Here is a 27,345-nt window from a genome sequence, read left to right on the forward strand (position 1 = left end):
AATGCAATATAATTAGAAATAAATCAGTAAAATTTAAATCTTTATGTATTTGAGGGAAATTTAATGGTTTTCCCCAAACACATAGGGATTTAGTTACATGTAGTATTAGCAAATACTATCTGTAGAATGCAGTTAAGCAATCCAAATTCAAGTCTGTATACTGAGAAAAGAACAATGAAAATTAACAATTCACATATCTATATCAAGAAGGAGACAAGATGAACCAAAAAAGAATTATGAAGGCAGTGTCAAAGAGCTAAAATTAATGAAATAAGAAACAAAGGTCCATAGTGAGGACTAATAAAATCTAATTCTTTGAAAAGACTAATAAAGGAGATAAACCATAAACCTCAAGAAAAAAAGAGGACAAAGAAAAATATTAGTATAAACAAGAGGTTTTAAAGATCATAGGGAAAATATGAACCTTTACGCCAGTAAATTGGAATATAGAGTTAATTTCTCAGAGAAATATATGATGTATGTCGTGGTTCAGGTGCAGGTTGGAAAAGAATTTCCAGAGATGAGACAGAATAAGAGGGAATGGGGAGGGAGGCGGGAGGGGGGTTCAGGATGGGGATCACGTGTATACCTGTGGCAGATTCATGTTGATGTATGGCAAAACCAATACAATATTGTAAAGTAATTAGCCTCCAATTAAAATAAATAAATTTATATATAAATCATATTTTTGATATGCTGCATGCCAAAAAATATCTACCTGTTCTGGGGTAGAGGGAAAGAAACTAATATTCTACCTTATTGTTAGAGTTTAGAGAAGGCTTTTTTGGTTTAGTTTTAAAGGTCAGCGAATTGCCTGTTTCTGAGCATTTGTCAGTTATTCTGTTTCAGAACAGTTCAGAACAATCCAAATGAAAGTGCAGTGCATTTTTACAAACTAAGCGACTCACTCCCAAACCCCTGGTAGTCATCCTCATTCTGGAAGGTCTCAGAGGCACAGACCGCTTTGTCCTGTAGCACCAGTAGGCGACAGGGAGGGGCCTGTCACAACTTCCTTCCCATGTGGTGCTCTGAGCACAAGGCCTGTGTGTGTGTGTTGCTGGTGTGACAGGCACAGGTATATGTGTGTCATGTTGCTGGTGTGGCAGACCCAGTTGTAGCAGAGACGGGAAACTTGGTCGCATATCAAATGGATCAGTTGTTTGCTTTCTATTTTATATAGGAAACTGTTTTCTAAAGCTAAAATACTTGGATTGTCAGACAATGTAATCTCGGTGTGTATCCGTTTTTGAGTGATCCCGTTGAGCAAGTGTATCAATCCATGAAATGTGAATAAATGGAAAGTAAACAGAAAAATAAAAAATAAATAAAAGATTTTTAAAAATTTATTAGAGTGGGGGATGCTGTTAGAACAGTGGACCAGCTCAAGGGAGAACCAGCATTGAACAGGAACCCTTAGTCCACTTTTATACCCAGGGTGCAAGGAGTGGGATAGCGGTCTTGCAGGTCATTTGCTGATTGGATGAGGCACGTATACTGGTGGAGTAAGAGTAAGGCAAATACCTTCTCCATGTGTGGGGTAGGAGGGGAGACAGGTTATACTGCTCAGGAGGACCTGAAATCCGTTAAAAGTTACAACATGCGGGAGGGAAGGACGATAAGGGTCTGGTTTTTCCGTTCCTGCATTCCAAGACCCTCCTTGGTTTTAGATAAAACCAAGCAGATGCTCTTTAGTCCTTGGGTCACCACAGTGTACAAAAGTTGACTCAAAAAGAAATAGAAAAATAGGTTATAAAGCAATTCACCCATGTTTTCACCTGGGACTTATTTCATTTCTTACATTTAAATCTTTTGATTTATGTGGAATCATTTGGTAGATGGTGTGAACCATGGCTCCAGCTTGGTATCCTGATGGCTCTCAAACTATTTCCCCCTGTCACTCAGTTTATTCATTTACTGAATGGTACACCCTTCCCCTCTGCTGATTTGAAATGGCATTTTTGTTAAATGCTAAAATCCCATATGAGAGACTTCTTTGGTGGTCCAGTGGTTAGGAATCCATGCTTCCACTGCAGGGAGCATGGTTTTGATCTTGTCAGAGAACTAAGATCCTGTATGCCACATGCAGCCAAAAATAAATTTTTTTAATCCCATATGCAGTTAATTTCTAGACTTCATATTCAGTTCCACTGGTCTATCCCTTTTTTCTCTTTAAAAAATGGGGAGGGGGGAGGTTTATAATATATCGTACCATCTGGTAAGGCTTTGATCTTAAAACCAGACCTGATAAAGAAAGTAAACTATAGGCATATATTATTTGAGTATAGCAATAAAAATTCTCAAAAAAACACTAGCAAACTAAATCAAGCAATGCATAAGCAAGGAGTGCACCATGACATCATGGCCAAGCAGGGCATCTGCCAGGAATATAAAGGTGGTTTCATCTCAAAGTTCTGTTAACATAATTCACCGTCTTTTATTTAAAGGAGAAAACCATTTAATCATCTCATAAGCTGCAGAAAAATTATTTAGTAATATTCAACACTACTTTTTGAAAGCCTCTTAGCAAACCAGGAAAAAGGGGAACTTCCTTAACTTAATAATAAATACCTACCCAAGCCTAAAATGAACATTGTATTTCATGGTAAAACATTAGAAGCATTTCCTTAGAGATGCCTACTATCCCCACTTCCATTCAACATTGTGCTGAAGAGCTTAGTACAATATGACAAGAAGAACAAATGGTATATGGATTGGGAAGGAGAAAAAAACTAGCATTACTCACTGATAATATGATTCTCTACAGTGAAAATCCAGGAGACTCAAATTACTAGAACTGATTGAGTTCCACAAGGTAATCAGAAACAAAGTGTTCCCCGCAGCAAATAATGAGAAAATGTGACTTTTCAAAGAAACCATTTAAAGCAGTAAGAGAAACTATGGGTGTCTGAGAATAAACCCATTCAAAGACTGTAAAACTTCATGTGGAGATAACAACATTTTGTTACTGGACATAACAACAACAACAAAAATCTAAGTAAGAGAAGAAATACACCATAGTCACGGATGTGAAGAGTTACTATCATAAAGATGTCAATTTCATTCCAAAGCAGTGTCCACATTAAATGAAACTTCAACCTAACAGAGGTTGTTTATGGAACTTTGCAAGATGATTCTAAAATTCTCATGGAAGAATAAAGAGAATTACAAGGATGGACCCACCCAAGGAGATATTAGAATAAAGCTTTGGTACTAGTTCAGGGGTTGACAAAAAGACTAATCAAATTGTAATGGACTGAATGTATACGTACCCCCAAAATTCTAATGCTGAAATCCTAATCCCCAGTGTGCCTATACTTGCAGATGGGGCCTTCAGAGTGGTAATTAAGATTAAATGAGGGGCTTCCCTGGTGGCTCAGTGGTAAAGAATCTGCCTGCCAATACAGGAGACCCAGGTTTGATCCCTGGTCTGGGAAGATCCCATATGCTGCAGAGCAAATAAGCCTGTGCACAACAGCTATTGATCCTGTGCTCTAAAGCCCATGAGCCACAACTGCTGAGTCCATGTGCTGCAACCACTGAAGCCCACGTGCCCTAGAGCTCCACAACAGGAGGAGCCATCACGGTGACAGCCGCGCGCCACTAGGGAGAGGAGCCCCCACTCCCTGCAGCTAGAGAATGCAGCAGTAAAGGCTCAGCAGAGCCAAAAATGAACGGCAGTCAGTTCAGTCGCTCAGTCGTGTCCGGCTCTTTGCGACCTCATGAATCGCAGCACGCCAGCCTCCCTGTCCATCACCAACTCCCGGAGTTCACTCAGACTCACGTCCATCGAGTCAGTGATGCCATCCAGCCATCTCATCCTCTGTCGTCCCCTTCTCCTCCTGCCCCCAATCCCTCCCAGCATCAGGGTCTTTTCCAATGAGTCAACTCTTTGCATGAGGTGGCCAAAGTACTGGAGTCTCAGCTTCAGCATCAGTCCTTTCAATAAACACCCAGGACTGATCTCCTTTAGAATGGACTGGTTGGATCTCCTTGCAGTCCGGGGGACTCTCAAGAGTCTTCTCCAACACCACAGTTCAAAAGCATCAATTCTTCGGCTCTCAGCTTTCTTCACAGTCCAACTCTCACATCCATACATGACCACTGAAAAAACCATAGCCTTGACTAGACAGACCTTTGTTGGCAAAGCATAAAACTATTTTTAAAAAATAGGTTAAATGAGATCCTAAACATGGAGTCCTGATCTGATAGGATTAGTGTTCCTATAAGAAAAGATAACCAAGACCTTGTTCTCTTTCCCTTCCTCTCCCGTGTCCTCTCCCCACTTCCTCTCCACCCCTACCTTGCCCACCACAGAAAGGCCATATGAGAAAATGGTGAAAAGGCAGCCATCTGCAAACCAGGAAGAGTCCTCACCAGAAACTGACTTTGCTAGCACTTTGATCATAGACTTCTAGCCTCTGGAACTGTAAGAAAATAAATGTCTGATGCTTAAGCCACCCAGTCTGTGGCGTTTTGTATATGGCGACATGAGCCGACTACTACAGGTATTTGAAAAAAGAGAGAGAGCCCAGAAATAGACCTATATACATATGGCAACTTGGCATATGACACAGGTGGCATAACACAGCTGAATGGAGTATTTAATAAATGTTCATTCTTGCCTGGGAAATCCCATGGACAGAGGAGCCTGGCAGGCTACAGTCCACGGGATCACAAAGAGTTGGACACAATACGACTGAACACTCACGCACTTGGGACCATGAGAAAAAGAGAAAAACCATGTATATCATTAAAATTAAAACTTTCACAAAAGAAGACATCATAAAAATTTAAAAATAAGCCCATAGAAAAATGGGGCAAGGGATCTGAATAGACAGGAAACCCCAATGTCTAAAACAAGTTTTTAAAAATGCTTCATTAGTAACCAGCGATCTGAAAGGTAAAACAACAAGGTACCGTTTCAATTCATCAGATGGGCAAAGAAAAATAAGACTGGTAATCCTAGGCCTTGGCAAGGACATGGGAAACAGGAACCCCTATACATTTGTGGGCGTAAGTGAACACTGACACAGGTCCTTTAGAGAAAAGCTTGACAGCACCTCAACAAGGAAAAATGTTCATCAGAGGCACAGACAATAGTGTTCACTGCAGGCACATTTGGCAATAATTTCCTAAAAGGCAGAAGTACCCTAGTGTCTCTAGTTTGGTTTATTCATACATCAGCTAAAATTAATGACTTCAGTCTCACTAATCTCAATCTCATCTATTTCTCAAGATGGGTAAATCTCAAAAATTGTTTAAAAAGCACATGCTATAAGATACATCTTTTATTGGAATTTAAAACACAAAATACTATATATTTTTTATGTATATATAATATCATGGTAATCCAAGTCTATGCCTGACCAGTAATGCTGAAGAAGCTGAAGTTGAATGGTTATATGAAGACCTACAAGACCGTTCATAACTAACACCCAAAAAAGATATCCTTTTCATTACAGGGAACTGGAATACAAAAGTAGGAAGTCAAGAAACACCTGGAGTAACAGGCAAATTTAGCCTTGGAGTACAGAATGAGCAGGGCAAAAGTAATAGAGTTTTGCCAAGAGAACACACTGGTCATAACAAACACCCTCTTCCAACAACACGAGAGAAGACTCTACACGTGGACTGTGCCAGATGGTCAACACCAAAATCAGATTGATTATATTTTTTGCAGCCAAAGATGGAGAAGCTCTATGTAATCAGCAAAAACAAGACTGAGAGCTGACTGTGGCTCAGATCATGAACTCTTATTGCCAAATTCAGACTTAAATTGAAAAAAGTAGGGAAAACCACTAGACCATTCAGGTATGACCTATTCAAATCCCTTACGATTATACAGTAGAAGTGAGAAATAGATTTAAGGGACTAGACCTGATAGAGTGATGAACTCTGGACAAAGGTTGGTGACACTGTACAGGAGACAGTGATCAAGACCATCCCCAAGAAAAAGAAATGCAAAAAAGTAACATGACTGTCTGAGGAGGCCTTACAAATAGCTGTGAAAAGAAGAGAAGTGAAAAACAAAGGAGAAAAGGAAAGATATACCCATCTGAATGCAGAGTCCCAAAGAATAGCAAGAAGAGATAAGAAAGCCTTCCTCAGTGATCAGTGCAAAGAAATAGAGGAAAACAACAGAATGGGAAAGACTAGAGATCTCTTCAAGAAAATTAGAGATACCAAGGGAACATTTCATGCAAAATGGGCTCAATAAACGACAGAAATGGTATGGACCTAACAGAAGCAGAAGATATTAAGAAGAGGTGGCAAGAATACACGGAAGAACTGTACAAAAAAAGATCTTCACGACCCAGATAATCACGATGGTGTGATCACTCAACTAGAGCCAGACATCCAGGAATGTGAAGTCAAGTGGGCCTTAGGAAGCATCGCTACGAACAAAGCTAGTGGAGGTGATGGAATTCCGGTTGAGCTATTTCAAACCCTAACAGATGATGCTGTGAAGGTGGTGCACTCAATATGCCAGCAAATTTGGAAAACTCAGCAGCAGCCACAGGACTGGAAAAGGTCCGTTTTCACTCCAATCCCAGTGAAAGGCAATGCCAAAGAATGCTCAAACTACCACACAACTGCACTCATCTCACACGCTAGTAAAGTAATGCTCAAAATTCTCCAAGCCAGGCTTCAGCAATACAAACTGTGAACTTCCAGATGTTCAAGCTGGATTTAGAAAAGGCAGAGGAACCAGAGATGAAACTGCCAACATCTCCTGGATCATCGAAAAAGCAAGAGAGTTCCAGAACAACATCTATTTCTGCTTTATTGATTATGCTAAAGCCTTTGACTGTGTGGATCACAATAAACTGTGGAAAATTCTGAAAGAGTTGGGAATACAAGACCACCTGACCTGCCTCCTGAGAAATCTGTATGCAGGTCAGGAAGCAACAGTTAGAACTGGACATGGAACAACAGACTGGTTCCAAATAGGAAAAGGAGTACATCAAGGCTGTATATTGTCACCCTGCTTATTTAGCTTATATGCAGAGTACATCATGAGAAATGCTGGGCTGGATGAAGCACAAGCTGGAATCAAGATTGCTGGGAGAAATATCAATAAGCTCAGATATGCAGATGACACCACCCTTATGGCAGAAAGTGAAGAACTAAAGAGCCTCTTGATGAAAGTGAAAGAGAAGAGTGAAAAAGTTGGCTTAAAGCTCAACATTCAGAAAACTAATATCAAAGCATCAGTCCATCACTTCATGGCAACTAGATAGGGAAACAGAGGAAACAGTGGCTGACTTTATTTTTTTGAGCTCCAAAATCACTGCAGATGGTGATTGCAGCCAAGAAATTTAAAAAATGCTTACTCCTTGGAAGGAAAGTTATGACCAACCTAGAGAGCATTTTAAAAAGCAGAGACATTACTTTGTCAACAAAGGTCTGTCTAGTCAAAGCTATAGTTTTTCCAGTAGTCATGTATGGATGTGAGTGTTGGACTATAAAGAAAGCTGAGCACTGAAGAATTGATGCTTTTGAACTGTGGTGTTGGAGAAGACTCTTGAGAGTACCTTGGACTGCAAGGAGATCCAACTAGTCCATCCTAAAGGAGATCAGTCCTGGGTGTTCATTGGAAGGACTGATGCTGAAGCTGAGACTCCAACACTTTGGCCACCTGACTCATTTGAAAAGACCCTGATGCTGGGAGGGACTGGGGGCAGGAGAAGGGGGGCAACAGAGGATGAGATGGCTGGATGGCATCACCGACTCAATGGACATGAGTTTGGGTAAGCTCCATGAGTTGGTGATGGACAGGGAGGCCTGGCGTGCTGCAGTCCATGGGGTCACAAAGAGTCGGACACAACTGAGCCACTGAACTGAACTGAACTGAATAGAGAAGAAAATACTGCTATACATCTGGGAAGACTACCCGTAGACTTGGAAGTCATGCAAAAGGCAGGGAGAGGTATGGAATGGTAAGACTGGCTCATCCCATGAAGCTTTTTTGTTTAGGGTTTGTTTTTTTTCTTTTTGTTTTGAGGGCCATGAGGCAAATACTGCAAGACATTAATATCTGTTTAATCTCAGTGGTTCATGGCCGGTGGAGGTGGGAGCAGGGTTGGGCTGTTCTATAATTTTCTGTATGTTTGAAATGTATTAAAATCCAGAACACTGAAGAGGAAAAGAAAAGGCCTGAGACAAGGTGGCCAGGGAAGGGCAACCCACAGAAAATGGCATCAGAGAAATCAAGGGGAAAGATGGCACTGCCCAACTCTGCAGGGTCAGCCACTGCCCACAGGGTTAAAAGGATGCACAAGCTCTGGGCCTCAGGAGTGATGGGGGAGAAAGCCAACTTGCTGTGGCCCAGGTTCGGCCAACTCTGAGTCAAGTCTGGCTGTGCCAGGGAGCCACAGTGGGTGGTAATTGAGGGGAAGACAGCATAGGAGGCAGCCCTTTTGCTCAATCTGGGAACATCTGGACCTTGTCAGTACAGGGTCACGGAAGCAGATATGGAGCAAGGGCAGGATTGCAGCCACGAGGGATAGGAAAGAGGGTGGATGATGAGGAAGTGATCTGGCCTTGCAAAGGCTCAGGGGAGGAGTGGGCAGAGGGTGAAGACATCGCTGCCAGGCTTCCAGCTGAAGGACCAGAGTCCAACAGAACCTCCTGTGAGCAACGCAGCCCACCCTGGATTCAGAAAGAGGCACCGGCCCCGAGGGTAGAAAGACGTTGTGTATTGCAAGTTTATTTAAGGGAGCGTTGGAAGTGGGGAAAAGCATAGCTAAAAACATAGCCACCAAATGTGTGACTTCACAGGATAGTAGCCAAGGCAGCCCATAATGGCAGTTAAGCATCCTGGACTTTGTGTCTCAACTCAGAGTTCAGCAACTCAGAGTCCAGCTGTTTAACTACAGATATGTCCCCCTAACCCGCTATACATTCATCATCTTATATACCTTCCTATATCATCTGACCCTGGTGGCTCAGGTGGTAAAGACTCTGCCTGCAATGCAAGAGACCATCTACAATGCAGGGGATGGGGTTCGATCTCTGGTTCAATCCCTCATCTCCAGGGAAGATCCCCTGGAGAAGGGCATGGCAATCCACTGTAGTACTCTTGCCTGGGATATCCCATGGACAGAGGAGCCTGGTGGCCTACAGTCCATGGGGTCTCAGAGTCGGATACCACTGGGCAGCTAACACACACACTTTAGATGGGGCAGAAGTTTGGAAACCATTCCCTTTGGCAGAAGCTCGGTCACTTTTAAAACTATTCCCCTTGGCGGAAGCTAGATCAGCGGGTGTTGAAGGGGCCTCAGCCCTGTTGAGAGCTGACTTATCTCTCCCATGCTTTCAGGATCTTCTCAACGACCTGTTTAGCTGTGGTTTCCTCGTGGGGGGCGCGGTCTTCGCTATCAGAAGTCGGCAAACAGTGCCACCGAACTACGTCACCGCTGTGGTGAGTCTTGCACATTGGGCTGTTTATTTGCTCAGAAATCAGCACTTCAGGAGAACAGTTATTTTCCCAGAAGGAAGAGACCCTGTTTTCACAAAATTTTGCCATCCAAGCAAAGTTTGAAAGTAAAATTGGTGTTTCTCGTGGAAAAGCCACTTAAATAAAGATGGTGTACAGGGAGCCCACCTAGCTAATGGTTTCCTCTTCAAAGCAGCCTGCAGACCCCAGAGCAAAGGGCCCCACCCAGGCCGGGCCTGCAGAGAAAAAGAAAAGGCGCTGCGGCAAGGGACAGAAGGGATGGGGCTCAGCTGAGGAAGCGGAGGCCAGCGGGTGGCGGGGCAAACCAGAAGTTTCTCTGGGATCTGGCAGCTTGAGGGGTCGAGGGAAGGGGTTAAGCAGCAGCGACTGATCATGCAAGTCAGGAAGGAACTCTGATGTTTTGAAGGAAAAGCCCCCAAGTAACGAGGATTCTTTTGTTTCCCAGGTCTTTATAGGTGTGGCCGCCCTTTTTGCTTTAGTGGACGTTTGTCTTCAAAAGAAACACTTCAAAGGCAAGAAGGTCAAAAGGAATGTGCTGGTTCCTCCACCACCAAAGGAGCCTGAAAAGCCAAAGCCTGCAGAAAAAACAGCAGAGGAAGGGAAAAAAAAGGAGGCAGCAAAACCAAAGGACACCAAGGCAAAGCCAGATGCCAAGAAGGGGGAAGCAGACAAGGGCAAGGCAAAGGGAGGCAAGAAGTGAGGCGGAGGCACACGTTGTCACCGGTGGCCGGGCGTCTCACCGCAGAACACGTTCCCACTGTCTGGCCTGTCTTCTCTCTAGAATGGTCTTCTTATCCATTTCAACCACCATCTCTGATTGGAAAAGAAATTTCTTCTTCAAATTCAAAATGGATTTTGAAAACCTTAAAGTTGACGTAATGGTTATTTTGTTCATTCAGCAGGAGTAGCCAAAAGTTTTGGTATGGAGGGCAAGGCTGGAGGGGGGCCCGGGGATTTGGGGGGACCAGAAGTGTGGGTGGCACCCACTGTCCGCACAGCCAGCCAGAGTGGCCAACGGAAAAGCAGAGACTGGAAAACAAAAGGCTGCCTTTTGTTCACAGTGACCTTTTGATGTCACGTTTCCATGCATTTCAGGATCAGGGAAAAACAGAATCAACTCAGCAGGGTCTCTGCCCAGAGAGGACATAGAAAGCAAGAGGCATTGGCAGAAAGCGGTTAAAACCTCTGGAGGTGGTTTAGCACCCTGGAGGTGGTTCTTGCTTTCCCTGTGTCAAAATATTATCAGGCAACACAAGATGGTAAAGCAACTATCCTCAAATTAAAAAGAGATTATCAGGAAATCCAGACCAAAAGAAAAATAAGATTGTCAAGGGCAATATAAAAATAACCTGATTTTTTAGGACTTGAAAATATAACTAAAGCGCCAGTGCCTAGAAGGAGATGAAAATGGCAGAGAAGGACCCTGAGCTCATCTCCCACTAAGAATACATCAAACATACATCTACAGGTGGAGCAGTCCTCACTGAAAACAAGCTGGAGACTGGCAAAAAAGAGCCTTCTATAACCAAAGCTGTAGAATAGATCCACACAGTGTTGGCTAGAAGGGAACAGAAGCAATGAGGTCAGGACCCATACTCCTGGGAGGAGACACAGAAGAGGCAGGAGAGTTACATGGGCTCAGAGATTCTCCTTGAGGAATGAGCAGTTCAAACCACATATGGGGGCACCCCAACCCTGGGGTCTGATACCAGGAGTCTCTATTGTTCAGTTGCTCAGTCGTGTTTGACTCTTTGTGACTCCATGGACTGCAGCAGGCCAGGCTTCCCTATCCTTCACCGTCTCCTAGAGTCTGCTCAAATGTATGTCCACTGAATTGGTGATGCCATCCAACCATCTCATCCTCTGTCGCCCTCTTCTCCTCCTACCCTCAACCTTTCCCAGCATCAGGTCTGTTCCAACGGGTTGGCTCTTCGCATCAGGTGGCCAAAGTGTTGGAACTTCAGCTTCAGCATCAGTCCTTCCAGTGAGTGTTCAGGGTTGATTTCCTTTAGGATGGACTGGGAGTCTCCATAGCATGTTAGAAAACTACTGAGACTTAACAGGAAGACTAAGCAGGGGCTTCCTAGGTGGCTCAGTAGTGAAGAATCCGCCTGCAGTGCGGGAGACCTGGGTTAAATCCCTGAGTTGGGAAGATCCCCTCAAGGAGGGCATGGCAACCCACTCCAATATTCTTGCCTGGAGAATCCCATGGACAGAGAAGCCTGGCAGGCTACAGTCCATGGGGCCACAAAGAGTCGCACACGGCTGAAGCAACTGAGCACACACACGCATGGGAGAAACCTAGACCCCACTGGTGAAGAGCGCACGCATGCTCGCTTACTCCTAGGAACAAGGCAAAGGAAGCAGATTTTTTTTTTTAATTTTACTTTACAATACTGTATTGGTTTTGCCATACATCAACATGAATCCGCCACGGGTGTACACATGTTCCCAATCCTGAAAGGAAGCAGATTGAAACTGCCCAGAGCTCTAGCTGGTTCCCCACAGCTACCTTGTGTGTGCCCCCACCCACGATGAGCCCCTACTCCTGCTCCTCTTGCTTCAACACTCCTCCTCTCTGGGGTGACGGTGTCAATATTGGGATGGGAGAGACGGTACCCTTAGAGGGAACCTGAACTTCAGGGCTTCTGCTCTAGAACCTTGGGACCCTCTCCGACCCCCAGCAGGGTGGTGTCAGGCACTGAGCAGAGGAGAAGCTCTGGCTTCGAGTGGGCTCTGGCTCTGGCCCCTGCATGTTCGGCCTCATCTTCCACCAGGATGACAGCTGACAGCACACCCTGGGAAGGACATGACCTGTGCTCGTTTCAAACCCAGCTCTCCCATCACAGCCACTGGGCACACAGAGTTTGCATAGGGATGCTCCTATGACCCGAATGAGTAACTGTTTCACCTAATTTCATAGAGCCAGAGAAATTAAAGCAAATGAGACACAGAGGAATTTGTTTCAAGTGAATAAGGGGGAAAAAACCCTCTGCTGTAATAGCACAATAGCACAGGAAACCCTACTCAATACTCTAATAGCCTATCTATATGGGAAAAGAATCTTAAAAAAAAAATAGCGGGTATGTGAATATGTATAACTGATTCACTTTACTGTACACCAGAAACTAACACAACATTGTCAATCAACTATACTCCCATAAAATTAAAACAACAACAACAACAATAAATGACACAGGGATAACTTACCACCTAAAGAGTTCAGTGCATTTGTTTTTTCAAAGTATTTGTAATGAGTGCTATCTGAATCAGGAAAAGGAATATATGTACGCAGAATTGTTAACAAGCAACTAGAAAATATAAAGAACCAGTTAGAGCTGAAGAGTAAAATAACTGAAATGGAAAACACACTAGAAGGAATTAACAGCACATAGGTGATATAGGAGAACACTTAAGTGGCCTGGAAGGTAGAAAAATGGAAATCACCCAACCAGAAGAGCAAAAATAAGATTTTTTTAAAGATGAGAATAAGGAACCTCTGGGATAAGATCAAGCACACTAATATTCACAGGAGGAGAAGATAAAAAAGGGTTAAAAAAAAAAAAGATGAAATTATGGCTAAAAACTTCCCAAACCTGAAGAAACAGATATCCAGGTTCAGGAATCACAGAGTTCCAACAAGATGAATTCCAAAGAGACCCACACCAAGATATGTCACAATTAAAATGGCAAAAGTTAAAGACAATTCTAAAGGCAGCAAGAGAAAAATAAAGACTCATACACAAACCCACTCAAAAGGCTACCAGCTAATTTTTCTGTAGAAACTTTGCAGGTCAAAAGGGAAGTGGCATGACATAGCTAAAGAGCTGAAAAGGAAAAAAAACCTATAATTTAGGACTCTCTATCGAGCAAGATATCATTCAGAATTGAAATTAGAGCATCTTCTTACACCATATACAAAAATAAACTGAAAGAGGACTTACCTGGCATCCCAATGGTTAAGAATTTACCTTGCAATGCAGAGGACATGGGTTTGGTTCCTGGTCGGAGAATATACAGCCTTGACATGCTCCTTTCCCAATTTGGAACCAGTTCATTGTTACATGTCCGGTTCTAACTATTGCTTCCTGACCTGCATACAGATTTCTCAGGAGGCAGGTCAGGTGGTCTGATATTACCACATGCCACAAAGAAACTAAGCCCAGACACTGCAACCACTGAGCCTGCCTGCCTGCCTGCAAGGAAAGACCCTGAATGATACAGTAAAGATGCTGCTTGCCACAGCTAAGACCTGACGCAGCCAAGTAAATATTTTAAACAATAGAGAAACTCAAAATAGATTAAAGCCCTAGATGTAAGACTGGGAACCATAAAACCAGAAGAAAACATGTGCAGAACACTCTGACATAAATCATAGCAGTAATTTTTGTTTTTTGGATCTGCCGCCTAAGGCAAAGAAAACAAAAGCAAAACCAAGTAACTGGAACCTAAAGCTTTTGCACAACAAAGGAAACCATCAACAAAGTGAAAAAACAACCTACTGAATGGGAGAAAATATTTGCAAATGATATGATCAATAAGGGGTTAATATTTAAAGATATAGAAACAACTCATACAACTCACTATCAAAAAAACAACCTGATTTAAAAATGGGAAAGACTAGAGATCTCTTTAAGAAAATTAGAGATGCCATAGAACATTTCATGCAAAGATGAGCACAATAAAGGGCAGAAATGCTATGAACCTAACAGAAGCAGAAGAGATTAAGAAGAGGTAGCAAGACTACACAGAAGAACTGTACAAAAAAAATAATGACCCAGATAACCACGATGGTGTGATCACTCACCTAGACTAGACATCCTGAAGTGCAAAATCAAGTGGGTCTTAGGAAGCATCACTACTTTGTTAGCATCACTACTAACAAAGCTAACACAGGTGATGGAATTCCAGCTGAGCTATTCCAAAAAAGATGATGCTGTGAAAGTGCTGTACTCAATGTGCCAGTAAGTATGGAAAACTCAGCAGTGGCTACAGGACTGGAAAAGGTTAGTTTTCATTTCAATCTCAAAGAAAGGCAATGCCAAAGAATGCTTAAACTACTGCACAATTGCACTCATCTCACATGCTAGCAAAGTAATGCTCGAAATTCTCCAAGCTAGGTTTCAACAAACAGTACCTGAACAGAGAACTTCCAGATGTTCAAGCTGGACTTAGAAAAGGCAGAGGAACCAGAGATCAAATTGCCAACATCTGCTGGATCATAGAAAAAGCAAGAGAATTCCAGAAAAACATCTGCTTCATTTACTACACTAAAGCTTTTGATTGTGTGGATCACAACAAACTGTGGAAAATTCTTCAAGAGATGGTAATATCAGACCACCTGACCTGCCTCCTGAGAAATCTGTATGCAGGTCAGGAAGCAATAGTTAGAACCGGACATGTAACAATGAACTGGTTCCAAATTGGGAAAGGAGCATGTCAAGGCTGTATATTGTCACCCTGCTTATTTAACTTCTATGCAGAGTACTTCATGTGAAATGCCAGGCTGGATGAAGCACAAGCTGGACTCAAGATTGCCAGGAGAAATATTGATAACTTCAAATACGCAGATACCACCACCCTTATGGCAGAAAGCAAAGAGGAACTAAAGAGCCTCTTGATGAAAATGAAAGAAAGTGAAAAAGCTGACTTAAAGCTCAACATTCAGAAAACTAAAATCATGGCATCTTGTCCCATCATTTCATGGCAAATAGATGAGGAAACAATGTAAACAGTGACAGACTTTATTTTCTTGGGCTCCAAAATCACTGCAGATGATTACTGCAGCCATGAAATTAAAAGACACTTGCTCCTTGGAAAAAAGGCTATGATCAACTAGATGGTATATTAAAAAGCAAAGACATTACTTTGCCAACAAAGGTCCATCTAGTCAAAGCTATGGTTTTTCCAGTAGTCATGTATGGATGTGAAAGCTGGACCATAAAAAAAAAAACAAGAAAACAAAAAACTGAGTGCTGAAGAATTGATGGTTTTGAACTATGGTGTTGGAGAAGACTCCTGAGAGTCCCTTGGACAGCAAGGAGATCAAACCAGTCAATCCTAGAGGAAATCAGTCCTGAATATTCATTGGAAGGACTGATGCTGAAGCTGAAGCTCCAATACTTTGGCCACCTGATGGAAAGAATTGACTCATTGGAAAAGACGCTGATGCAGGGAAAGATTGAAAGCAGGAGGAGAAGGGGACAAGAGAGGATGAGATGATTGGATGGTACCACCGACTCAATGGACATGAGTTTGAGCAAGCTCTGGGAGTCGGTGATGGACAGGGAAGCCTGGCATGCTGCAGTCAATGGGGTCACAAAGAGTTGGACACAACTGGGTGACCTGAAAAGATCTAAATAGACATTTATGTATACACACACACTCACAGACATACACACACACTCATATTTGTATACACAATGGAATATTACTCAGCTATAAAAAGAATGAAATTTTGCTATTTGCAACAACATAGTGGATATCAGGGCTTCCTTGGTGGCTCAGACAGTAAAGAATCTGCCTGCAGTGTAGGAGGCCTGTGTTTGATCCCTGGGTTGGGAAGATCCCCTGGAGGAGGGCATGGCAATCCACTCCAGTATTCTTGCCTGGAGAATCCCACGGACAGAAGAACCTGGCAGGCTACAGTCAATGGGGTTGCAAAGAGTCAGACAGCTATCCTTCAATAAAAAAATTGAAAGAAAAAACAAAAACGTCAGACAGGACTGAGTGACTAAGCTCATAGCACAGTGGATATTGTGCTTAGTAAAAGAAGTCAGAGAAAGACACTGTATGTTTTCACTTATCAGTGTAATTGAAAAAGTAAACAGGACTCCCCTGGTGGTACAGTGGATAAGAATCCACCTGCCAACTCAGCGGACACAGGTTTGATCCCTAGTCCAGGCACGTGTGCCACAACTGCTGAAGCCTGCACATTCCAAGGCCTTCCAGCCACAACTAGCCAGCCCTCGCGCCCTAGAGCCAGCAAGCAGCTGCTACCAGGTTTATGCACCTGGAGCCTGTGCTCCAAAACAGGAAAAGCCACCACCACGAGAAGCTCTTGCACCTCAACGAGAGAGTACCTCCCGCTGTCTGCAACTAGGGAAAGCCTGCAAAGCAGCGAAGACTGAGCACAGCTGAAGTACAACAATTAATTAATTTAAAAAGTTTAACAACAAATTTCAAAATGAATGAATGTAATAAAACAGACTCCCAATAGAGAAAACAAATTAAGGGTTACCACTGGGGTATGGGACATGGCAAGGGGCAAGATAGAGGTAGGGGATTTAAGCTTAATAAAATAAATAAGCTACAAGGATATACTTTACAACAAAAGGGATATAGCCAATATTTAATAATAATTTTAAATGGAGTATAATCTATAAAAATATTAATACATACACCTGAAACTAATATAATATTGTAAGTCAACTAGACTTCAATAAAAAAAAAAAGAACAAGGAAAAATATAGTGAAAGAAATGGAAACCATAGTTCCCTCAGGAGGTGGAGAATGGAGATAGATTACGAAGGGGCAGGAAGGAGCATGAGAAAGCTTTATATCTTAACTGGAGGAACTGGTTACACAGGTGTATACATTTGTCAAAGCATCCAACTATATACTTAAGATCTGTGTGTTTCATCATAGGTAAATTTTATCAAAAAGCGTGAGCTAGGGACTTCCCTGGTGGTCCTGAGGCCAAGATTCCACAGTCCCAATGCAAAGGGTCTGCATTTGATCCCTGGTCAGGGAGCTAGAGCCCATATGCCACAACCAAGACCCAGTTCAGCTAAATAAGTAAATATCATTTTAAAAGCATAAGGTAAATATGAATGTGCTCATAATCCAATGGAAAAGGGTGGACCTTCCCAAACTTCTCTGTGTAGCCACTCCTCTCAACCCCTGGCAGTGGCTCTTGGAGCACAGTTTTTCCACACCCAATCAGAGAAGGCACAATACACAGGCAGCCACTTGTCATGCTGAAAAGAGGACCCCAAGTCAGGGATGTGGTCACCAGAGATTGCAGGAAGATACCCCTTCAGAGCAAAACCACACCAGGTATCTGCCAGGAACAGCCTGGGAGCGTGCATATCACCTATGGAACTAGTAGCAGTGTAGATTCTGAAAAATCCTAACGAGTACATTCAGAAAAGAAATGGGGACTTCCCTGGGAGTCCAGTGGCTAAGACTTGGAGCTCCCAATGCAGAGAGCGGGGGTTCGATCCCTAGTCAGGGAACTAGATTCCATATTCTGCAACTAACATTTCGCATGCTGAAACTAAAGATCTTGCATGTTGCAACTAAGATCCAGCACTGCCAAAAAAAATAAAGAATAAAGATGGATGCTGTGTCCTTAAAACAAAAACTGTAATGGATATGAAAATCTGTTTTTTCCACCAAATATCTCAGTTGATAGAGTATTAATTTTTTTTACATTTTCCAAAGCATGTTAATGAATGTTTATTGAGTATTTATATACACAGAGAAGGGAATGGGTACCCCCTCCTGTATTCCTCCCTGGAGAATTCCATGGACAGAGGAGCCTGGTGGGCTACAGTCCATGGGAATGCAAAGCAACAGACACAACTGAGTGACTAACACTTTAGCTTTTCATACTCCCCCAAAAAACTTCAGCAATTCTCCTCCTAAGCATATGTTCAACAGAAAATATTTATTTACCAAAAAGGCATTGACTAGCCTAATAACACAATTCATAATAGCCCCAAACAAGAGACTAGCCAAAAATCTAGTAACATTAGAATGACTAAGCTGTGGTCTAGTCACACGACGATTGCCATAAAGCATCAACAACTGCAGGCAATAAGGATGAATCTCACGAAATGTTGGACAAAAGTTGCCAGACACAAAAAAAGTACATACTGCATAATTCTATTAACATAAAATCCAATAGCTGATGGAACTCATTTTTTAATAAAAAGAGTGTAAAAAGGGCAACAAGCTAATAGTTTTCTGGGGGGGGGGGGGAGAAACATTTTTTAATTAAATAGAAGAGTTGGATACAATAGAAAATCAGTGCTCTGAAAAAATTAAGTCCAGGAAATTTCCCAGAAAGTAAACCAAAAAAGCCAAAGAGATTATTTTTGAAGAACTTAAGAGAGACAGGGAGGATAAATTCAAGAGGTTGAACAATCATCTAAAAGAGATAACAGAAGGTGTGAACAGGAAAAAAAAAAAGTTGCGGGGTGGGGTGGGGTGGGGAGAACAAAGAAACAATAGGAAACATTGTTATATTAATAAAAAAGCTAGTCTTCGATGTAAAGGGGCCACCTGGTGGTGAGCAAGTTTACTGGAGAAGGATCCTCACATCACATTTCTTGGTGAAATATGGGAAACTAAAGCTAAAGATGCTGGCCACCTGATGCAAAGAATTAACTCATTGGAAAAAACCCTGATGCTGGGAAAGATTGAAGGCAGGATGAGAAGGGGATGACAGAGGATGAGATGGTTGGATGGCATCATTGATTCAATGGACATGAGTTTGAACAAGCTCTGGGAGTTGGTGCTGGACAGGGAAGCCTGGTATGCTACAGTCCATGGGGTTGCACAGAGCTGGGAGCGACTGAACTGAACTGACTGAAAGATAAAGAAAATCCTTCAAGTTTTGAATGAGAGAAACCATAAGTCTCTTGTTACTGACAAGAGGAAAATAGCAAATATCAAAGGTCACCCTGAATATTAGAAAACAATGAAGCAGTAGCTTCAAAACTGGAGGGAATTAGCAATTGAGAAAGCAAATAAAAATCTCCATCCCCTTCAGCCCAGGTAATGACTCTAAGATTACCACTGACAAACATTTGCTAAAAAATTAATTAATTAAAACACAGGATTTCCCTGGTGGTCCAGTGGTTGGGAATCCAGCTGACGCAGGGGACACAGACTCTATCCGTGGTCCAGAAAGACTCCACATTCTGCACATGCTAAGCCTGTGCACCAGAACTACCGAGCCCATGAGCCTTGAAGCCCGTGCTCTGCAACACGAGAAGCCACCTAATGAGAGGCCTGTGCAGCAACTGAAGTGCGGCCCCCACTCGCTGCAACTAGAGAAAGCCCATGCACAGGGATGAGCAGCCACAGATAAACAAATTTTTAAAAAATAAAAGGTTAATACAACAAGAAAAGTTTTTTTTTTAATTCTAAGAGAAACGTCTTTTGTCTAATCCTTTATTTGCTTATTAAAAAAAGCCAAAGAAGAAAACGAAAAAAGAACTGCACCTCAGCCTCAGACATACCAACTTGAAATCTATGGTAACATACCCATACAATTTACCATTAGTGACATCTAGTGTGTTCACAGTGTTCTGTAGCCATCAACACAGGTCTAGTTGCAGAATGATTTCATCACTCTAAAAAGAAGCCCTGTACCCATTAAGGCATCATTCCCCATTCTTTCCTCTTCCCAACCCCCAGCAACCAGTAACTTCCTTTCTGTTTTTATAGATTTGACTACTTTGGGTATTTCGTGTAAATGGAGTCATACAATATGTGACCTTTTGGGTGCGGCTTCTCTCAGCCTGTTTTCAACTTTTGTCAATGCATAGTATGTATCAGTACTTTTTCCTTTTTAAAAAGGAATGTTTAAAATTTTTATTGAGGTAAAGTTTACGTAATATAAAATTAACCACTCAGTGGCATTTGTTACATTCACATACTTGATGTATGAGGAACCAGACAATGTCTCATGAAGAAAAAGGCAATCAACAGATAATAATTCTAAGAATCACACAAATGTTAGGAGGATTAGATGGAGATTTTAGAGAGAACATTGTAACCATGCTATAATAATACATGAAATAAATGGAGTCTTAGAGAAGAAATAGAAGATTATTTTTTAAAAGAAGCAAGAGGAAATTTTAAAACTTATAACAATAATCAAACTATGTCACTCACTGAATGGGCTTAATAGAAGATTGGAGGAGATGACAGAAGAGTCAGTGAACTTGAAAAAAGTTCAGTAGAAATAATTGTGTTTCACAAAATGGAGTAAAAAGATAAAAAGAAGAGTGTCTCAGGGACTTTAGAGATAATTCCAAAAGGTCTAACATTTGTATAAATAGGAGAAGAGAAAGTGAAGAGTCTCTTCATGAAAGTGAAAGAGGAGAGTGAAAAGGCTGGCTTAAAACCCAGCATTCAAAAAACTAAGATCATGGCATCCGGTCCCATCAATTCACGACAAACAGATGGGGAAACAATGGAAACAGTGACAGACTTTATTTTCTTAGGCTCCAAAAGCACTGCAGATGGTGATTGCAGCCATGAAATTAAAAGACACTTTACTCCTTGGAAGAAAAGCTATGACCAACTCAGTTCAGTTCAGTTCAGTTCAATCGCTTAGTCATGTCTGACTCTTTGGGACCCCATGAATTGCAGCATGCCAGGCCTCCCTGTCTATCACCAGCTCCTGGAGTTCACCCAAACTCTTGTCCATCGAGTCAGTGATGCCATCCAGACATCTCATCCTCTGTCGTCCCCTTCTCCTCCTGCCCCCAATCCCTCCCAGCATCAGGGTCTTTACCAGTGAGTCAACTCTGCATGAGGTGGCCAAAGTATTGGAGTTTCAGCTTCAGCATCAGTCCTTCCAACTAGACAGCATATTAAAAAGCAGAGACATTACTTTGCCAACAAAGGTCCGTGCAGTCAAAGCTATGGTTTTTCCAGTAGTCATGTATGGATGTGAAAGTTGCATCATAAAAAAAGCTGAGCACCAAAGAACTGATGGTTTTGAACTATGGTGTTGGAGAAGACTCTTGAGAGTCCCTTGGACAGCAAAGAGATCAAACTAGTCAATCCTAAAGGAAATCAGTCTTGAATATTCATTGGAAGGACTGATGCTGAAGCTGAAGCTCCAATACTTTGGCCACCTGATGGAAAGAACTGACTCACTGGAAAAGACCGTGATGCTGGGAAAGACTGAAGGCAGGAGAAGGGGATGACAGAGGATGAGCTGGTTGGATGATGTCACTGACTCGATGGACATGAGTTTGAGCAAGTTCTGGGAGTTGGTGATAGACAGGGAGGCCTGGTGTGCTGCAGTCCATGGGGTCACAAAGAGTCAGTCATGACTGAGTGACCGAACTGAACTGAACTGAAGAGAAAGTGTGGTGGAAAAAAAATTGAAAAAGTGATGGCTGACAACTTCCCCAGATTGGCAAAAGACATAAATTTACAATTTCACATTCAGAAAATTCCAAATAGAATAAAAATTTAAAATCCATGCCCAGATACATCATAACTTTTTTAAAACTAAAAATAAAGAAAAAAAATCTGGAAAGCAGCCAGAGGGAAATGATGCGTTACTTTTAGGAAAACAAAAATTTGAATGATTGAGGATTTCTCAACAGAGACCACGGAACTCAGAAGGAAGTGGCACATTTTTCAAGTGCTGAAAGAAATTAGCTGTCAGTCTAGAATACTACATCCAGTGAAATTATCTTTCATCAAGGAAGGCAAAATAAAGACATTCTTAAAGAGTAAAACTGGACTTTCCCATTGGTGCAATGGATAAGAATCTGCCTGCCAATGCAGGGGACACAAGTTCCATCCTTGGTCTGGGAAGACTCCATCTGCTGCAGAGCAACTAAGCCTGTGCATCACAACCACTGAGCCCTCACTTTCAAGGCCACTGAGCTTCCACTATGTATATGTATGTATACATAAATCCCCTCCCTCTTGAGCTTCCCTCCCACCCTCACTGCCATCCCATCTTGTCTCATCATCCTAGCTCATCCAGCTCATCACAGAGCATCAAGCTGAGCTCCTTGTGCTATATAGCAGCTTCCCACGCAGTTCAGTTCAGTTCAGTTCAGTCCCTCAGTCGTGTCCAACTCTTTGCGACCCCACGAATCGCAGCATGCCAGGCCTCCCTGTCCATCACCAACTCCTGGAGTTCACCCAAACTCTTGTCCATCGAGTCAGTGATGCCATCCAGACATCTCATCCTCTGTCGTCCCCTTCTCCTCCTGCCCCCAATCCCTCCCAGCATCAGGGTCTTTACCAGTGAGTCAACTCTGCATGAGGTGGCCAAAGTATTGGAGTTTCAGCTTCAGCATCAGTCCTTCCAACTAGACAGCATATTAAAAAGCAGAGACATTACTTTGCCAACAAAGGTCCGTGCAGTCAAAGCTATGGTTTTTCCAGTAGTCATGTATGGATGTGAAAGTTGCATCATAAAAAAAGCTGAGCACCAAAGAACTGATGGTTTTGAACTATGGTGTTGGAGAAGACTCTTGAGAGTCCCTTGGACAGCAAAGAGATCAAACTAGTCAATCCTAAAGGAAATCAGTCTTGAATATTCATTGGAAGGACTGATGCTGAAGCTGAAGCTCCAATACTTTGGCCACCTGATGGAAAGAACTGACTCACTGGAAAAGACCGTGATGCTGGGAAAGACTGAAGGCAGGAGAAGGGGATGACAGAGGATGAGCTGGTTGGATGATGTCACTGACTCGATGGACATGAGTTTGAGCAAGTTCTGGGAGTTGGTGATAGACAGGGAGGCCTGGTGTGCTGCAGTCCATGGGGTCACAAAGAGTCAGTCATGACTGAGTGACCGAACTGAACTGAACTGAAGAGAAAGTGTGGTGGAAAAAAAATTGAAAAAGTGATGGCTGACAACTTCCCCAGATTGGCAAAAGACATAAATTTACAATTTCACATTCAGAAAATTCCAAATAGAATAAAAATTTAAAATCCATGCCCAGATACATCATAACTTTTTTAAAACTAAAAATAAAGAAAAAAAATCTGGAAAGCAGCCAGAGGGAAATGATGCGTTACTTTTAGGAAAACAAAAATTTGAATGATTGAGGATTTCTCAACAGAGACCACGGAACTCAGAAGGAAGTGGCACATTTTTCAAGTGCTGAAAGAAATTAGCTGTCAGTCTAGAATACTACATCCAGTGAAATTATCTTTCATCAAGGAAGGCAAAATAAAGACATTCTTAAAGAGTAAAACTGGACTTTCCCATTGGTGCAATGGATAAGAATCTGCCTGCCAATGCAGGGGACACAGGTTCCATCCTTGGTCTGGGAAGACTCCATCTGCTGCAGAGCAACTAAGCCTGTGCATCACAACCACTGAGCCCTCACTTTCAAGGCCGCTGAGCTTCCACTATGTATATGTATGTATACATAAATCCCCTCCCTCTTGAGCTTCCCTCCCACCCTCACTGCCATCCCATCTTGTCTCATCATCCTAGCTCATCCAGCTCATCACAGAGCATCAAGCTGAGCTCCTTGTGCTATATAGCAGCTTCCCACGCAGTTCAGTTCAGTTCAGTTCAGTCCCTCAGTCGTGTCCAACTCTTTGCGACCCCACGAATCGCAGCATGCCAGGCCTCCCTGTCCATCACCAACTCCTGGAGTTCACCCAAACTCTTGTCCATCGAGTCAGTGATGCCATCCAGACATCTCATCCTCTGTCGTCCCCTTCTCCTCCTGCCCCCAATCCCTCCCAGCATCAGGGTCTTTACCAGTGAGTCAACTCTGCATGAGGTGGCCAAAGTATTGGAGTTTCAGCTTCAGCATCAGTCCTTCCAACTAGACAGCATATTAAAAAGCAGAGACATTACTTTGCCAACAAAGGTCCGTGCAGTCAAAGCTATGGTTTTTCCAGTAGTCATGTATGGATGTGAAAGTTGCATCATAAAAAAAGCTGAGCACCAAAGAACTGATGGTTTTGAACTATGGTGTTGGAGAAGACTCTTGAGAGTCCCTTGGACAGCAAAGAGATCAAACTAGTCAATCCTAAAGGAAATCAGTCTTGAATATTCATTGGAAGGACTGATGCTGAAGCTGAAGCTCCAATACTTTGGCCACCTGATGGAAAGAACTGACTCACTGGAAAAGACCGTGATGCTGGGAAAGATTGAAGGCAGGAGAAGGGGATGACAGAGGATGAGCTGGTTGGATGATGTCACTGACTCGATGGACATGAGTTTGAGCAAGTTCTGGGAGTTGGTGATAGACAGGGAGGCCTGGTGTGCTGCAGTCCATGGGGTCACAAAGAGTCAGTCATGACTGAGTGACCGAACTGAACTGAACTGAAGAGAAAGTGTGGTGGAAAAAAAATTGAAAAAGTGATGGCTGACAACTTCCCCAGATTGGCAAAAGACATAAATTTACAATTTCACATTCAGAAAATTCCAAATAGAATAAAAATTTAAAATCCATGCCCAGATACATCATAACTTTTTTAAAACTAAAAATAAAGAAAAAAAATCTGGAAAGCAGCCAGAGGGAAATGATGCGTTACTTTTAGGAAAACAAAAATTTGAATGATTGAGGATTTCTCAACAGAGACCACGGAACTCAGAAGGAAGTGGCACATTTTTCAAGTGCTGAAAGAAATTAGCTGTCAGTCTAGAATACTACATCCAGTGAAATTATCTTTCATCAAGGAAGGCAAAATAAAGACATTCTTAAAGAGTAAAACTGGACTTTCCCATTGGTGCAATGGATAAGAATCTGCCTGCCAATGCAGGGGACACAGGTTCCATCCTTGGTCTGGGAAGACTCCATCTGCTGCAGAGCAACTAAGCCTGTGCATCACAACCACTGAGCCCTCACTTTCAAGGCCGCTGAGCTTCCACTATGTATATGTATGTATACATAAATCCCCTCCCTCTTGAGCTTCCCTCCCACCCTCACTGCCATCCCATCTTGTCTCATCATCCTAGCTCATCCAGCTCATCACAGAGCATCAAGCTGAGCTCCTTGTGCTATATAGCAGCTTCCCACGCAGTTCAGTTCAGTTCAGTTCAGTCGCTCAGTCGTGTCCAACTCTTTGCGACCCCACGAATCGCAGAATGCCAGGCCTCCCTGTCCATCACCAACTCCTGGAGTTCACTCAGACTCACGTCCATTGAGTTGGTGATGCCATCCAGCCATCTCATCCTCTGTCGTCCCCTTCTCCTCGTGCCCTCAATCCCTCCCAGCATCAGAGTCTTTTCCAATGAGTCAACTCTTCTCGTGAGGTGGCCAAAGTACTGGAGTTTCAGCTTTAGCATCAGTCCCTCCAAAGAAATCCCAGGACTGACCTCCTTTAGAATGGACTGGTTGGGTCTCCTTGCAGTCCAAGGGACTCTCGAGAGTCTTCTCCAACACCACAGTTCAAAAGCATCAATTCTTTGGCGCTCAGCTTTCTTCACAGTCCAACTCTCACATCCAGACATGAACACTGGAAAAACCATAGCCTTGACTAGACGGACCTTTGTTGGCAAAGTAATGTCTCTGCTTTTCAATATGCCGTCTAGGTTGGTCATGACTATCTGTTTTACACATGGTAGTATATACACATCAATGCTACTCTCTCAAGTCGTCCCACCTTCTCCTCCCTTCCTGTCTCTGGTCATGTCGACAAGTCCATTCTCTGTGTCTGTGTCTGTATTCAATATTCAGTCTTTTTAAATACTCATGGAACATTTATAAAAATTGACTATTAGGACACAAATACTAACAAATTCAAAAAACCAGAGCATATAGAACTATTCTCTGAATAAAATAAATAAAATTAGAAACTAACCACAAAGTACAGTCCAAAATTAATCTAATTAAAAATACCTTTTAAAAGTTATTCTTGGATTAAAGAAGAACTGGAAATTGAAACAACCAGCTAGCTGAAAATGGATTGAAAGCTAGAGCAATATTTTGGGGATGTTTCTGAAGTTATTCTCAGAGGAAAAAAAATATGGCTTTAAATCTCTTCATCAAGCAAAATAAAGGATAACACAAAAAAACAAAATGAAACAAAAATTAGAGGTCAATTCTATTTATGAAAAACAGGCAAAAATCCCAAGTAAAGTACTAATAAAGGGAATCCAGCAGCTTATCAAAAGAACAAAAACACCATGACTAAGAAAGGCACAGATATAAAGATGGTGAGCATTAGGGAGCCTGCTGCTGCCATTCACTACATTTATAGATTCAGGGAGAAAAACAGCAGGTTCTAAAGGAAAAAAAAAATCTGTGTGGCAAAAAAGCCAAGTAAAAGACAATTGACAAACCAGGAAAAATACTCATAACTAACACTCAAGATTAATTTTCTGAATAGATACACTCTTAGATATCAATTTTTTAAACCAGTAATTAATAGAAAAATATGCAAAGGATGTGAAAAGTTGGTTCCCAGAAAAGGAAATGCAAGTGGCTCTTACACATGTAAAAAGCTCAAGTCTGATCCACTCATAACTAGAGAAATGCAAATTAAGACTGTCCCGAGAGATCTCGGTTGCTAAACACCATTCTTCACTAAAAAGCGCTTTTAGCTTCTTAGAAGAACAGCTGATCCTAGGGTTGGGATGGGGAGAATATAAAATGAACCTGAGAGCATCTTATACTGTCAGGAAATAAGATCATGGATGGGACTTCCCTGACAGTCCAGTGCTTAGGACTTCACACTTTCACTGCAGGGGGCACAGGTTAGATCCCTGGCGGGGGAACTAAGATCCACATGCTTCTCAACATGGCCAAAAAAAAAAAAGAGGAAGTAGGGGGGGAAATAGATGTGGCATGTTAGATATAGAGGCTCCCACCTCAAGGAGGTAGGTCCTAATGGCCAAAGATGGAACTATGTAACCAACAAAATTAAGCATGATAGTATTCAATTATAACAAAGAATGAGTTAAGATAAATAAGGGAATGAGGAAATATTCCTTACACAGAGAATATAAAAGGAAAAGGGCCACCCCACTTCATTCCACAGCTGACATTTCTTAGTGCATCCTGTGTGATGGGTTCTGGGATGGGGCGGGCCATGAGGACAGGCCCCCCGGGGAGCTCAGAGCCTGCAGGGGGTGCATAGTGGTCACAGGTCACCTCACGCAAGGGCACCCACCTGTCTCTGCTTGCCCTCTCCTGGGCCGTCTC

At 42.5% G+C, this 27,345-nt stretch overlaps 1 protein-coding gene across 1 annotated transcript in view; it reads left to right on the plus strand.

The window, feature by feature from the left end:
- CMTM2 (CKLF like MARVEL transmembrane domain containing 2) overlaps positions 1-10,329 on the plus strand; it is a 21,809-nt gene extending 11,480 nt beyond the window's left edge. Inside the window, exons 3-4 of the mRNA XM_069550024.1 lie at positions 9,323-9,424; positions 9,906-10,329. Coding sequence (XP_069406125.1) covers positions 9,323-9,424; positions 9,906-10,160 — 357 coding nt within the window. The 3' untranslated portion in view covers positions 10,161-10,329. The remainder of the gene's footprint in view (positions 1-9,322; positions 9,425-9,905) is intronic.
- Positions 10,330-27,345: the final 17,016 nt, after the last annotated feature.

The sequence above is a fragment of the Ovis canadensis genome, chromosome 14 (genome assembly GCF_042477335.2).
Source record: "Ovis canadensis isolate MfBH-ARS-UI-01 breed Bighorn chromosome 14, ARS-UI_OviCan_v2, whole genome shotgun sequence".
NCBI classification, from domain to species: Eukaryota; Metazoa; Chordata; class Mammalia; order Artiodactyla; family Bovidae; genus Ovis; species Ovis canadensis.